The 16375-nt window shown below is 40.7% G+C and overlaps 1 protein-coding gene across 4 annotated transcripts in view; it reads right to left on the minus strand.

Moving 5' to 3' along the window:
- The window catches only part of Parp9 (poly(ADP-ribose) polymerase family member 9), a 34669-nt gene that overhangs the window by 13487 nt on the left and 4807 nt on the right, over positions 1-16375 (minus strand). For 3 of the 4 annotated variants that reach the window (XM_008842942.3, XM_008842943.3, XM_017800566.2), the window contains exons 3-8: positions 14442-14475; positions 11288-12147; positions 8586-8804; positions 7583-7798; positions 5567-5624; positions 1283-1672 (exon numbers count right to left, since the gene is read on the minus strand). In XM_008842942.3, the coding sequence (XP_008841164.1) occupies positions 1283-1672; positions 5567-5624; positions 7583-7798; positions 8586-8804; positions 11288-12147; positions 14442-14475 (1777 nt within the window). Of the gene's footprint in view, positions 1-1282; positions 1673-5566; positions 5625-7582; positions 7799-8585; positions 8805-11287; positions 12148-12244; positions 12831-14441; positions 14476-16375 lie in introns of all 4 variants that reach the window. The other variant, XM_029568247.1, reaches the window with a different exon arrangement.

Below are 16375 nucleotides of genomic sequence, written 5' to 3' on the forward strand. Positions count from 1 at the left end.
ATGAGCCCCTACCTTAAAAAAATCTGGACAAAACAGGGCCATTGGACATATAAATGCACAGTGGCTGTGTTTGCTTGCATAAGCAGTATCAAGCCAATCAAAATTCCAGCACTGGTAAGGCCCAACCCTATCTAGCCAGGGTACTATTGGCAGCTGATGCTACGGGAGGAGAGAATGTAGGCCCTGGTAAGTTGCTCGTATGCAGGTAGATGGCACTACATCCATGAACATACCAGAAGCACTAATTGGACTCAGTGTGTTAAAAAAGAGACATCACCAGGTGTGGTGGTGTAGGCCTTTAATCCCAGCCCTCCAGAAGCAAAGGTAGGCAGATCTCAGTGAGTTCCAGGCCAGCCAGAGCTACATAGTAAGACCCTTGTCTCAAAAAAAAACAAAAACAAAAAACAAAACAAAAAACATGAGGCTGGAGAGATGGCTCAGTGGTCAAGACCACTGGTTGCTCTTGCAGAGGACCAGGGTTCAGTTCCCAGCACCCACGTGGCAGCTAGCAGTCATCTGTTGCGAAGCACTAATTGGACTCAGTGTGTTAAAAAAGAGACATCACCAGGTGTGGTGGTGTAGGCCTTTAATCCCAGCCCTCCAGAAGCAAAGGTAGGCAGATCTCAGTGAGTTCCAGGCCAGCCAGAGCTACATAGTAAGACCCTTGTCTCAAAAAAAAACAAAAACAAAAACAAAAAAACAACCCAAGAAGACACAAAATTGGGAGGGAAACATGGGGGCAGGGCTCCAGGAGGAGTTGGAGTAAGGCAATGGGGGTGGGTATGGCCAAAATATATTGTATACATGTATAAAATTTCAAAAAATAAAAGCAATTTTTTAAAACCATACCCCCTGAAGAAAAGTATATGAGCTAACACTGAAGCAATGGTTTGTTCTCTCTTCTCTGGTTCTATCCTCCACAGACACAAACACACTCATGACCAGAAGGAATAATGAGGAGAGCTGTCTTTTCTCGTTTAGGTTTTTTGAGACAGGCTCTTAGGTAGGTCAGATTGGCCACCAGTTCACTACGCGGCCTTGAGCTCCTGACTCTCCTCCCTCCATCCTCCGAGTGCTGGGATTACAGGAGAGCACCACAGCACCCAGCTTTGGAAAGCTGGATTTTTGTTTTTTTCTGAGACAGCTTCTCTCCCTTGTGGACCAGGTTGGTCTTGAACTCACAGATGTCTGGCTGCCTTTGCCTCCCAAATGCTGGGATTAAAAGCATGTGCCACTATGCCCATTGCGAGAAAACTTTTTAATGTAATAGCAAGTTACTCACCTGAGAAGCTCCAAAAACTTTTCTCCTTTTTTCTTGCCACTTCTTCCTGAACGTCACACAGCATACACTCAATATTCATAACGACTTCAATGAGGTCAGCCTGGGCTCCTTTAATCTCTAAAATTGCTTTTCCTGGATTGACAGTCTCTGAAATGGTGACATTTGAGGTTGTCTGGAGCTGAGAAAGTATGTCGTGCTCTTTTTTCCCGAGGTAAAGAATATGGTTATTCTCAATGATGTGGTGGTCCTGGGAAGTCAGTAACCTCTGAATCCATTTTTCTGCCTCACACATCTCTTCCATGTTTAATCCCATGAGGTTGATAGTAGGAGATCCAGCTTCAAACCTGTTTCGTCGTTGTTCCTCTCTGGTCCACTGGGGGGCTAAAATAGCTATCCAAAGCAACCATAGAAGGCTGGTAATTTTACAACAGTGCAGAGCAAAATATCACAGCCCCTGTTTGCCCCAGGATATTGCCACCACTGTTAGCAGGAGCAGCTTCAGTTAAGTGCCTGAAACTGCACTGGATAAGAAAGGGAATCTACATGTGTTGGTCTCCTTAGAAATGTATCAGTTAGCTTGTAAGGGGTTGGCTTTGTCATATCTGGCCTCTGCTGTGCAGCATTTATCAATTCACAGATGAGTTCACCTGGTCTTACCTGCTAAGTGAGAGGTTCCTTAACCTCTTGCACTTAGCAGGCCTAAAATCAAACAACTAAAGCTATAGTGCTCAAGGAATGAAATTTCTTAGAAAAAAACAAAAAACAAAAAACTAAAGCCAGGTGTGGTAGTGCACATTTGTGAGCCCTACACATGAAAGATGGAGCCAGAAGGATTGTGAATTCAAGGCTAGCCTTGGCTACACAGATATTTTGAGACTGGCCTGGGCAATATGAAACCCTGTCTCAATAAATAAATAAATAAATAAATAAATAAATAAATAAATTTTCCTCAAACCATGAAAAAAGCAGCAAACCAGTAGGGCAAAGCATTTCACAGAAAAGGAAACATAAATGGCCCATATCTATGTGAAAAGATGTTTGAAAAACCAGAGAAATGAACATTCACCTACCAGACTAGCAGCAATTCAGAAGTCTATAGATATCAAGTGTTGTGAAGCATGTAGAGCAACCAGAACTCCTAAGTATTTATGGCAGATAAACTAAATAATAAACTAGAATAGTGGTTTTATTTAAAGAAACTCTGGCAAGGAAGGGGTCTGAATATGATCGAAATATATTGTATGAAATTCTCAAAGAATCAATAAAAATATTTTTAAGTGAAAGAAAGGAGGAGCTAGAGAGATGGTTTAGTGGTTAAGGGCACTGGCTGCTCTTGTAGAGGACCTGGGCTCAGTTTTTAGCACCAACATGGCAGCTAACAACCATCCATAACTCCAATCAGGAGATCCAAGCCCTCCCTTGGCCTCTGTGGGCATTGTAGGACACATATTGCAGGCAAGATTCTCATACACATAAAATAAAAATAAATAAAAATAAGTGAAAAGAAACTCTTACAAAGCTCATATTCTTTTTTTAAAGATTTATTTTTTATGTATATAAGTGTTTTGCCTAAACGTATGGAAGTGCACCACTTGAATGCCTGGTTCCCTCAGAGGCCAAAACAGGGCATCAGATCTCCTGGAACCTGAGTTACAGACAGTTGTGAGCTGCCATCTGGGTACTAAGAACTGAACCTAGGTCCTCTGCAAGAGTAGCAAGTACTTTTAAATGATGAGCCATCTTATCAGACATTATTTTTTAAGATTTTAGTTTTTAACAGTGTGTGTGTGTGTGTGTGTGTGTGTGTGTATCTGTGTGTCTGTGTGTCTGTGCGAGGGTATGTCCATGAGGCACCCATAGAGGCCAGAAGTCATTAGATCCCTTGAAGCTGAAATTACAGACAATTGTGAGCTGCCTGATGCTGGTGCTGAGAATCAGACAGTCTTTAAAAACAAACATTTAGTGTGTGTGTGTGTGTGTGTGTGTGTGTGTGTGTGTGTGTGTGTGTGTTCAGAGAAAATCTTTCAGAGAACAACTTTTAAGAGTCACTGGATTAAACTGAGGTCTCAGGCTTGGCAGCAAGCACCTTTACCTGCTGGGCCATCTTGCTGGCCAAGTTCCTATTCTAATTGGCAGCAGCAAAACCTGGAAATAACATAATGCTCCTAAACAATGGAATTATTATACTGATGAAAAGAAATTACCTTTACATGAATGAATTTCAGAAATATATTTTGAGGGGAGAAAAAGCAAGTTGTGAACTGTTCTAGGCATTATTCCAAGGGCTTTACATGTATTATTTAAGCCTCACAACCTCATTAGATAAGTCCTATTAGTAGTCTGATTTTACAAATTAAGAAAGTCAGTTAAGCAGCTTGCTCATGGCTGTAGGACTAGTTAAATGTGTCCATGAAGATAGTGGGTGTGGGCACCTGACCCCAATGCTCATACAATTCTGCTTTTCAGTTGTGTTCTCCAGGCAACAGGACAGTCAGCACCTTTCTACTGATAAAATAGTTGGGTGGCTCCAGGAGCTATAAAAAGCATTAGAACAGAACTGGAAGAAAGGGGAAGGAAGGTCCCGGTGGAGAAAAAATAAAAGCCAACGTTTAAGACAACAGAAGTGAAAAAGATATTTTAATTTTTGCTGTCTTATTACTCTTTTGGGAGCATGTTATGTTGCTTTTTAGAAAGACATGAAGACAGTATATGGTGGTACTTCCTTGATCCATCGTTAGGAGAAAGGGATTGTTTTAGATAACTAAATTATTCAAATCACTAAAGGAAATTTCTAGAGAACTAAAGTACCTTGAATCTTAACTATTTATTAGCTAAATATTCTTAATGAAAACATACTTATCTTCCTTCCTAAAAGTTTAACCTTTCCTTGATAATCCAAGAACATCACTATCTTACATTCCATTTTGTATTAGCTTTACCTAAAATCCCATTCTTAAAACGTTGTTCTTATAAAGTTACTCTATATTTCATGTGACCTCCTAAAATGCAATGCATTTGTTTGGTCCTGTTCATCTCAGGTGCTATCCCACCCCTGCAGCCACTGGAGATATTGTCATCCTAAAGGTCAGCTTAGAAACATTCTTGTTCAGAGAGCCATTCTTATTTGTTTGTTTGTTGTTTGTTTGTTTGTTTGTTGAGACAGGGTCTCCCTGGGGCCCAACTGGCCTGGAACTCACTATATAGATGTCAGAAGGTGCTTTTATTGATTGCTTAGCTATTTTATTGGCTCATAATTGTCTATTATTATCACCACTTTACAGACAAACATATAGTCTCCTAAGAAGCACTATCCCAGACAGAGACTCTTGAAGTTACCCCTTCTGCACATCCAGGGATGCTGGGCCACTGAATATTCCACCTCAGTCCACTCACATGCTACCACAGGATGAAAGTGTGAGACAAACTAATTAGCCCCCAACAGCCAGGAATGGTTTAACCCAGTGATTCCAGTGGTCCTAAACCTAGCTCAGCTATACAATTATAACTAGAGAGATTTTTAAGAGATCTGCTTGACCTAGACCCAGAGTTCTTGAATCAGAATCTATAGTCAGAATCTGTAGGCTCTCTCTCTCTCTCTCTCTCTCTCTCTCTCTCTCTCTCTCTCTCTTTGGTTTAAGGCTTCTCTCAGGATGACAGTGATTACGCAGGTGTTTAAGTGGTACTGGGTTAGTGTGAGATGTGTTTTCTGAAATTAAGTAATCCCATTTATATGTTTGGAGCAGAAAGCGTGACTAAGCTTAGACTGTTTATGGAAGACAGAATTTACTTATAAAAAATATATAGATGCTCATTTGTGAATGGACTACCCACACTGGATATCTACTGCAAGTTAGCTTCAATCTATTGATCTCATGAAATTTGAGCAAGAATAGAATAGTGGCCATGTATAACACAGTTTGGTATCTTATCAGGAGCAAATGAATCTTTGGCTTATTTTGATGATCAAAAACAGAATGTGCCCATGGTGGGAGTTTCCTCCCCCTCCTCCCTCCTCCCCCTTCTCCTCCTCCTCCTCTTCCTCTTTCTCCTCCTCCACTTCTTCCTCCGCTCTCTCCTTTCCCCTCCCCCTCCTTCTCCCCCTGCCCCTCCCCCTCTCCCTCTCCTTCTCTGTCATAGGCCCTCATGTAGGCCAGGCTGGCTTCAAACTTGCTATCTAAGTGAGTATGACCCTAAACTCCTGATCTTCCTGCTTCCACCTTAAGTGTCAAGATAACAGGCACGCATCCCTACGCCTGGCTCTAAGTCTGCTCATTTCTTACTCACTATTGTTGCTTCTGAGATTCAGCATCTTGGACATGTTTGCCATTTCAGCACAGAAAGCCTACAACAAACAAAACAGCAGAGTCATATCATAGTAAGGCATATGCCCACAGTCATAGAAATCTCTTTCTACCTTTGCGCACTACATTTGACTTCATTAGCTTGGTTAGTTTTCATTCCCACTACCACAAGCCTAAAAACAGGCTTTAAAACAATCCAGGAAATCAACAAGTGCAGCACCATGACTAGAATATGTAGGAGAAATGATCACAGAAAAACAGAAAGAAAACCAAAACCTAGCAAAGCACCATCATTTATTCATTCAACAGGTATTAATGCAGGCACTGAATTAGATCTGAAATACAAATCATTCCAAATGTTATAAGCACACTAAACTGTGCAGATGGAATAAATTATCTGTTTTATATGAGCTAATTCTAATAAAGTACTTAAAATTTCACCTGGCACATAGTGAGCCTTCAGTATATGTTAGATATAATAATTATTGTTCTATGGTAGCCTATAGAAAACATTTATGCATATTTCCATGCATATCCTTTAAGATACAGTCTATTTGAAATAAATCAAATCTCCTAATCTCCTTATCTAATATCTTTTTTGTTCAAAGTTTATATAATAGGCAGTAATTTACCTTATTGAAAAGATGAGAACGTTAATGAGAGCAACACTAGATTTTGCTTTAAGTACAAGCAGCAATGATGCTTCTCTTTATTCCTTTTTTCTCCCGTTTTTTTGAGACAAGGTCTCACTATGTAGCCCTGGCTGACCTGGAACTTACTATGCAGACCAGGCCGGCCTCATACTCACAGAGCTCTGCCTGCCTCTACCTCTGTCTCTGCCTCCCAAGTGCTGGGATTAAAGGCATGCACTACTACAACCAGCTCAACAATCAAGTGTTTTAATCTATGGGACAATTTCTTCATCTGCTATTTCCAGAGCAAAAATCCCTTGATCTTACCATATTTAATTACCTGGTGAGGCTTTGACAGAGTAGTTCCCTGCCCTCCCTATCCAAGAACTAGGAAATAAAATAAATGAGGTAGCATCATCTGCTGATAAATAGTCTAATGAAAGTTGCCATACACAATTGGTAAAAAAAAAAAAATCAGCTTTCTAGAAGGTCATTTTAAAAGGTAGGTTGTATTGCTGGGTTAGTTGTAACAAGTCAGGCCTGGAGAGATAGCTCAGTGGTTAAGAGCACTAGCTGTTCTTGCAGAAGACCTGGGTTCAGTTCCCAATACCCATGTGATAGCTAACAACTCTCTGTAACTACAGTTTCAAGGGATCCAACTCTCTCTTCTGGCCTCTATGGGCATTGCATACACATGGTATACTTACATACATACAGGCAAACCACTCATATGATATAAAATAAAATTTAAAAAAAGAAAGGACTAGGCAAAACTTTTGAATGAAATGTGAAGGAAAACTGTAATCACTTGCAATATCTTTGAAGGAAGAATGAGTGGATTATAAGCAGATGGTCTGCAGGGAACCTGGAAAGGTAAAACCAAATGGCAAAACTTGGGCAGCATTTTCCCAGCTCTGTCCACTAGCAGTGAATACCTGACCTGAGAGATACCAGCAATGTACTTCAGAGAAGTATTCCTTATCCTGAGACAAGATGTCTGGCTTAAGGTAATATGCTGGAAATATTTGCTAAGTAACCATCCATTGCCAGCTCTACCCAGGGCCCTTCCCATCATGAAATACTCTGCCAAAAAGAACCCCATGCTGAAACTAGGAGGATGCTTACCTTTAAAGAGCAGAGGGAAGAATAAATACCAGCAAGGGCAAAACTAAGTGGAAGAGTGAACCAGCCTCCAATGACAACATTTGTTATTAGGGCAAGGGTAGGCAATTTACAGAAATGAAATTACACCAAGTTAGAGTCTCACCACACTATGGAATCTTAGCCTAGGGTTTAGACTGGAAATGTAAACAGATGTTTTTGAATTAATGAACAAACTATAGGACATTTTGAAGATGGTAACTCACTTTATATGTCTCCCTGTCTTCAGGAAAGATCACAAACTTTACAGTTAGTTGTTTCAAGTGTGCTTTGGCAAATGTTAAAACTTCACCAAACATAATCTGTGCTGCTCTGTTCTTCTCCATGCCAATTTTTCCTGTACCAAGGGCAGGAAAGGAAATGGAATGTGTTGATGGGTGAAGGCATTTTTCCAGACAGTTTTTCATTGCATTTTTCAATGTCTGTAAGAGAAACAGAAATTTAAGAACAGCATTTGAGTTAAAAATAAGACTGCTTACCCTTCAGTTCCACTCAGAATTTACTGGGAGCCTCCACTTAGGGCCATGCCTCCTCAGAGGCCAGGAAACCCACCACAGCTGTCAGGCTAGATAACCAGAAACGTAAGGGCTGAGAACCTGAGGCAACTGAGTGGTTCACTGTGTGCTCTTCATAACATTTGGCCACTGTAATTTCTTCTAGTTTATGTGGCCTTACCCATCTCCCCAGCTCAGAGAGCCTTTAAGCATCAATGTGCCATTGTCACCTGCCACTCCCAAGTCAGCAAAAATTATTCTTGGCAATTCAATAAAGGAGATAGAGACTAAAATAAGAAAACAGCATTCGTTCAATATCATTAGGATCTACTATGTAGCTCTCTTGGAGAAGTGTCAATGTTTTGGGCAGACTTAAACTTCCACCAACTTTTGAATATCACACTGACTTACAGTTATCTACGGAAGAACCTTGGAAAGCTGAGGCTTTGAGAGTGACTGAGTGACCAGTCTGGGATTAGAAAGCTCTCTAGTGAAGAGAAGATAAGACACAGCACAGAAAAAAAGATAGACAAGCCAGGTGTGGTGGCCTATAATCCAGGCGCTTGGAGGGCACACGCAAGAGGATTGCCATGAGGTTGAGGCCAACCTGGACCTAATAGGTGGTGGGTCAGCTTCAGCCACAGAGACCCAATGGAAATTTAACAAACTTCTTAGATCATGACGGTATATAGACATAAATTTATTTTGAACTTACCAGGTCCATAGAATGATTTACATGCCACAGCACATGGTACACATGGCGACAGGACAATTTAAATCCTCTTGTGACCAATACTAATTCAGAGCCTGAAAATAGTTTAAACTTTCTGTCAAATTCTTTTTCCATTTCAAGTCCTGCTTGTTGTAGAATTGACTTCGACACAGGTCCACTTTTAAGATTATGCATGTGTTCAGAATTAACAATTACATCTGTCTGAAAAAGGAAAAAAGCACAGGATTCATTGTTAAAGTCCACCTTCTTTAATGACTAATAAAATTTTACATCCCTAGGTGCTTTAAAAATGACTTTTTGGCTAGCCCAAATCCACAGAAACTTATTTCATGACAGTTAGAAACTCATACTTCTGGAGAGTGATCATTCGATTGACATTTGTCCTCTTTAGAAATTGTTCCAGTATGTAACGATATTATCACATTATATTAGCCTTTTGCTGAATTATCCCTCATATATTTCAAGATTCTAATCTTTCCTTCCTAGTTCTTTGTTTTGTTTTTGAGACAGCATCTCATGTAGCCCTGATGGGCTTCACACTCCCTATATAGCCAAGGATGACTTAAACACTCAAATACCTGATCTTCCTGTCTCCCTCTCCTCAATGCTGGGATTACAGTTGTGTGCCACCATGCCAGGTTTATGTGGTACTGGGCACTGAACCCCTTCATGCATGCTAGGCAAACACTCTACCAACTGAACTGAACTATGTCTTCCGGCCCTTCTTTATCATTTATTTATTTATTATTTATAGTGGGCCTTACTATGTAGCCTACATTGACCTTGAACCATCCCCATCTCTTCAGTGTTTAGACTATAGGCATGCACTTCCTAGCACATTCAGGTGTTACTTTTGTTTTTACCAGTGCTGGGGATCGAACCCAGGACCTTGCATATGCTAGACAAGCATTCTACCATTGAGCCACATCCTTGGACCATGATTGTTTTAAAGATGTATCCATATATATTCTCTGCCTTACCACCATCACTTTTTGCAATTTCTGTACAGGTTGTTTTGTAACAAAGAAGAAATGAAATCAATTTTCTTAGGATCGTCTTTTTTTTCTTTCTTTCTTTTTTGGTTTGCTTTTTGTTTCTTTGTTTGGTTAGGTGGTTTTTAGACAGGGCCTCACTATGTAGCCCCTGGTTGGCCTGGAACTCACTATATAGACCAGGCTGGCCTCAAACTCAAACTCACAGAGATACGCCTGTCTCTGCCTCTGCCTCCTGAGTGCTGGGATTAAAGGCATGTGCCACCACACCTAGCCTTAGGAATGTTCTACCACCTTATGTTCTTACATTTTATTAAGTTGCACGTGGTTAAAGAAAGTGCAAATGAGGCAAAAATGTCTTTAGTGAAAAATGAGTTTCCCTTTCGGTGGGGTCCCTAAGTTGACTCACCCACCAATTCTACAGGCAACCACTTTAATCTGTTCTTCATCTATAGAAACAGACTATACATTGACATAGTTTATGTTTTGTACTATACTACCTCTTAGCTCTGAAAGCTGTGCTAAAGAGGGTTGTGTCCTTGTTCCTCCAGTGCCAAAATTCTCCTAATCATCCTGATCCTCCTGCCCTTCACATTCCAACTGCTATTACAGGCATGGGCCACCATGCTGGACCACACGCCTAAGCAATATTTTTATTTACTGTTTGTTTCCTCAATGAGATTTTCCCAAAAAATAGATTCTTTTTTTAGATATAAAAGAATATAATGGGACTGGGAAGATGGCTCAGTCAATAAAGTGCTTGCCCTGCATGCATGAGGACTTACTTGTGATCCCCAGAAATCATGTAAAACAACCAGGTGTGCTGCGAAGGCAAAGACAGGAGGATCCCTGGGGCTAGGTGGCCAATCAGTATTAGCCTATTAGGCAAGCCCCAGGCCAATGAGAGACCCTTGAGAAACAAGGTAGACCTCTGGTCTCCACACATATGCATACGCACATCTGACTATATACACATGAAATACAAATGAAATTTTAGTGCTAGAGAGGCTGAAGCAAGAGGATCAGAAGTTTGAGGCTTGAGTAAACATGGTAAAGACCCTGCCTCAAAAAAAATGATAGTTTAAGTTCCTCCTTAGGGGGTAGAGAGATGGCTCAGTGATTAAGAGCACTGGATCCTCTTACAGAGGACCTGGGTTCAAATCTAGCACCCAGGTGGTAGCTAACAACCATTGGGGGAAATCCAATGCCCTCTTCTGACCTCTATGGGCATTACATGACATGGATGTACTTACACACATGCAGGCAATATTCTCATATACATAAAAAACAAAAATAAAAAGTAAAAAAAGAGTTTAAGTTCCTTGGTATCAAAGGTTATTCTAATTCTTCATAGTACCTCAAAATCATAGCCTAATAATTATAATCCCCATGTGCCAAATGCTATTCTAAGCATTTCACATGTATTGATTCCAGTTTTAAGATGTTAAGTGCTGTTATTATCAGTGTTTTACAGATGAGGAACTGAAGATTGAAAGATAAAGTATTTCAGTTAGTAAATACCAAAGCTGATAGCAATCCCGATGGCCTGATTCTGAAGTTCACACTCTTAAGCCCAAAAAAGATGCTTTCTATGGTTTTATAAAGAACATACTTTAAACCTCTTAATAAGTAAGTAACAGTTAATTCCAGGATCCCCTTTGTCAGTGCCAGAGAAGAGAAACAAAGACTTACAGTTTGTAGTTCAATGTGGCCTTGGACAATCTCAAGAGTCAAGCTGTGGCCAATTTGAAGAGTCATGTTGGAGATGGGAGTGGTTACTTGACTTTTCCAGGGGCCCAGATCATTCTTCCCTAGCATGGCTTCTGAGGCAGCTTTAAAGGAAGCAACGGTAAGGTCCTCATTGCTCACCAAGTGAATTTCTTGCAAACTACTAACCACTTTGTTCTTTTGGAAATAAAACCAGATAGTTTCTAAAATTGTTTTTGTGCACAAATTCAGAGGAAAGTGGAACATTCCAGAGCTCAGGGCTGGGATTGCCACTGTCTTAATGACTTGGTTCTTATAGTTGACATAGTCTAGAACATTCATAATGGCATGTTGCAGCAACTTGATAGCTATCTCATTATCCATTAGCAACCAGTGAGGCCCAACGGCATGAATAATCAGCTTGCAAGGAAGCCTCCCTGCTTTTGTGATAGCTATCTCACCAGTTGGTACTTTACCCCTTGCAGCAATCAAGTGTCTACTTTCCTCTTGGATTTCAGGACCACCAGCTTTAGCCAGGGCCCCAGCCAGGCCACCCCCATGCAGAAGATCTTCATTGGCTGCATTCACCACAGCATCTACAGCATGTCTGGTGAGGTCATCTTTCCAGACAGATAACTCTATCTCAGGAGTCAGCCTTATTCTGAAGACTTGCTGAGCAAGATCACTGCTGTTTCCTTCCAGATCTGGACAATGCAGGGTGGAGATACAACCAAACTTATTCTGCAGGACTTCACACAACCGACTCTCATTACTTTTAAAAATTTTGAAGACATTGTGTTTAATGGGAATTTGCCATCTATGGTGTTGTTCAGGGGAATCCATGGCTAAAAGAGGAGAAAAGACAAACAAGAAAGAAATGAACAGAGGTTGCTTTGAAAAGGATGTGATTTCCTCTTTACACCATGAGGCTGAGTTTCTTACTTGCTAAGAGAGCTGAGCTTCCTTTTGTCCCCTGGTTGACTCTGCTTCTTACCTAGTCATGTGATCAGACAGTGGCTAACAGAGTTTTCAATGGTAAGTCACCTGAAAAATGCTTAGACTTGTGCCTGGCATTTAGTAAGTACTCCCTATTATATACAATGGTGGTGAGAAAACTGTGTATAGGGAGCTCATGAATGCTTTAAATGCATGTAAAAACAGTTTTGGAAAACTCATGCCAGGTACACGTGCTAGAAAGGATTTAATTATAAGTCAGAAATAAAGGGAGGCTATATTCATAACTTTTTTATTTTTTCAAGTGTCTTGGTGTGGGTGGAGCAGACCTTGAGATAAGAATTCAATTAATTCTTGTAAACAGTTTGAGAAGTGATCTAGAAAACATCAGAGGTTCTGGTTAAGGAGGGAAGTGGGAAACTAAGAAACAAAATGAGTAATGTATATTAGTCAGCAAAAGAAACTTAACTCTACTGGAGGGCAGTGTAGATCATGTGCCTCAGAGTTACAGCCCTGGAGGAATAATTAGGAGATATGTATCCAATTTTTATGGGTCACTGGTTAGAGTTGTTCCCTGTTAAGGGGAGATGGAAGGACACAGAACCAGTAAATGCTTCATGGTACTTATGCTGCATGGTACAACTGAAATTAATGTAGAATCACAACCAAGTAACTAAGAAATCATTTACTGCATGTCACAGACTAAAAGACGTGTTGCTCAGACTCCCCTTCAGTCTGCTGATGACACGAGAAATCTGGTCAGCTCACTGCCTCCAGATATTAGCCACTCAAATCTTCATCTCAGCTCTGGTCATTACTGTCAGGGCAACCCCATGAAAGGCTGAGCAGGGCCATGCATGCCTCTAGTGGGACACCTCTGACATGCAATTTCAAGCTGGCAGAGACCTCTGTTTGGGGTGGGTTTTTTTGTTGTTGTTATGATGTTTTAAATTTACTTTTTTTTTTTTTGAAACAAGGCTTCCATATGTTGTCCTGGAATTATAATCCTCCTACCTCAGCCTCCTAAACACTGGGATTATCACCACCCCCATCTAGCATGACCATCAGTTTTCATTCAGTTTGATGGATTTTTCTTTTTCATTCTTATAAACCTTTTACACTCCTAATTCCATCTCAAAATCCAGTTCCTAGAAAACCTAACCTGTGACATATGCCTCTGGGAAAGGAAAAAGAAGGCCAGTGAAACTGGTGGCCTTATTTCAGAGATGCTAAAAACCTTATGCACATCCTAAAATAGATTAAATGTGATAATAATCTATCTTTTACTTCAACTCTATTTCTAGTGTGAGCCACCAAGAAAGACTTCTGGTGACCCCTGTTACCCAAAGAAGCCACAAGTAAGCAGCTCATCCCAAATGGCCTGAGCATTGATGGGGAAACCTCAAATGGGTCACCCCTAGGATTAAAGAGGTACCACTTGGCTCTCTCAGCCCTTGTTGAGCCAGGGGACACCCTTTTTGATCAAGTTTGGCTGCAGGGTTGTGGTCAGAAAAGTCTCAGAGGCCTGGAGTGATAGATGGTCAGCAGTTAAGAGCACTTACTGCTCTTGCAGAAGACCCAGGTTCAGTTCCCAGCACTCACATGGTGGCTAACAACTGTCCAGAACTCCAGTTCTAAGGGATTCAACGCCCTCTTCTAGCCTCGGGGGCATTGCATGACACAGGTGCACTTACATACATGCAGGCAAAAAAAAACCCTCACACACATAAAAAATAAATAAACAAATAAATCATGCCAGGCGTGGTAGCACATGCCTTTAATCCTAGCCCTTAGAAGGCAAAGGCAGGCAGATCTCTGTGAGATTGAGGCCATCCTAGTCTGCATAGTGAGTTCTAGGCAGGTTGGGACTAGAGAAACCCCATTAAAAAAAAAAAAAGAATAAATAAGTCAGAAAAAGTGTTTTAAAAAGAAGAACCTCACATCTGTGGACAAGGAGAGGATGAGTGGGGACCCTGTGAGAACTGGGAGAATGTGTCTGCTGCCACCACACTGCCTCTGAAGAAGATGCCACCAGAAGCAGGTGCTGGCATCTCCTCAGGCACTACAGCCAATCACACACTCAAACATTTGAGGGAGAGGCTGTCTCCTACCGCATGCCCTCTTCTCCGCTGAGGAGGGTCTGAGCAAAGTTTTTCTGAAATAAGTAAGAGTGCAGTGAGCATACCTGGTCTTTCCTTGTATGTCATCACTCCATCATCCTGTGAAAAATGAGAATGGCTGTTTTAAAAATTGAAACTGAGACACTATAGGTGACTAGTGATGTACAGTCCAGTGAAATACAAATCAACAGAAGCACTATTCAAACACAGGATTTGAGAGGAAGTTTTTTTGTTGTTTGTTTTGATTTGTTATTTGGTTTCTTGTTTTTTTTGTTTGTGTTGTTGTTTTGTTTTGTTCTTGGTCTTTTTGAGACAGAGTCTCCCTATATGGACTCACTATGTGGACCAGGCTGGCCTCTAACTCACAGAGATCCTCATGTCTCTGCCCTGAGTGCTGGGATGAAAGGCATGCACCAGCATACCTAGCTGTTTTGTTTGTTTGTTTGGTTTTTTGTTTTTAGTCTGTATGTTTGAAACACTGGAAAGACATTGCATCAAACACTGACCCTATCCTGTTAGCTGCCATGTGGGCACTGGAATTTAAACCCAGGTCTTCTGCAAGAACAGCCAGTGCTCTTAACTACTGAGCCATCTTTCCAGCTCTAAGCTGTATCCCTAGAAATTAATGCACTTCTTCTGTTTGGTTTTGTTGTTGTTTGCTTGTTTGTTTGAGACAAGGTCTCATACTGTAGGCCAGGCTAGCCTTGAACTCACTATATATCCCAGACTACATACCCCAGACTAGCCTTGAACTCCCAACAGTCCACACTGCCCAGTGCTGGGGTTACAGATGTGTACCATCATGCTCAGCTGAAGAACTTCTAGTTAAGAATAAGACAAAAAGTTGGAGATTAACACTTGAAAAGGCCCAACGGCCACAGACAAAATGGCCCAGAGTTCTTAGACAGGCTCCAATTTCTAAAGTGTGGGGGGTTTTCCTAGTTAGAATAGAAAACTTGAGGACACAGGCCTCATCAGCTACCTGGCCTGTCATTTAGGGCCTACTTCCAGCTGCCCATTTCCTGACACAAACCTTCAGGAGGAATTTTCAGATGAGTGTTTTTCTCTAGTCCCTGGTTTTCATTCCTCCTCTATCACTTCGTACTCCCTGAAAAAGAACTGCTGAACGAGTGAAGAAAATTCAGGAAGCTGTTTTTTTTTAAAAAAAAAAAAAAACAGGGTCTCATGTAGCCCAGGATGACCTTAAACTAGCTGTGCACTACTACCATGTCTGATTTATGTGGTGCTGAGAATCAAACCCAGGACCTTATGCATGCTAGGCAAACTGTCTGCCAACTGAGCTACATCTCCAGCCCTGTAGATGACATTTAAAAAATTATTTATTTAATAACTACATAATTAGAAAAAGCATTTCATTACAACACCGTTGACATATTCAATATCATTTTCCAGAGCTAAGATGCATCTCTTTCAAAACTGGCTGTAGATTTTTAGGTTTACAGTTGAATTAATACAGTTATACAATATTGCACTCAATATAAACCCTATAAGACATAAAATTGAATGAGATTTTAACCTTTAAAAAAAGATCCCTATTTCATTTTAAAATATACTGTTTCATACGGAAAAACTCATTTTTCAGTGCAACTATCAGATATTTACACATGCATCTCTAATCTCTATACACCTGATTAATACTAGTTACAGTCAGTTACTTTTTGAGATCCCTGGCACTTGAGCATGGATATAAAGTCATCAGGTAGATTTCAATGGCAATGTTTTTTTATAGTTACTAAGTAACGTGAAGCAAATTTTTGAGCTTCTTCCTCAAATATAACTCATTTTTAATTGATTTTGTGTGTATTTCATACAGAACATCCCAAACAATCTTATTCATCTATATATTCACATCCCAAGTGACACCCTCCCATGCCCTCCCCCGCAACTGAAGCCTATATACCCTGTCATCCCTGTTACTGTCCACTGTGTTGTCAGTACCCCTAGCCGTTCCCTGGTGCTTATCGATCCACCGAGTCTA

Source organism: Nannospalax galili, unplaced genomic scaffold, assembly GCF_000622305.1.
Source record: "Nannospalax galili isolate Female #2095 unplaced genomic scaffold, S.galili_v1.0 scaffold18, whole genome shotgun sequence".
In the NCBI taxonomy this organism is placed as follows: Eukaryota; Metazoa; Chordata; class Mammalia; order Rodentia; family Spalacidae; genus Nannospalax; species Nannospalax galili.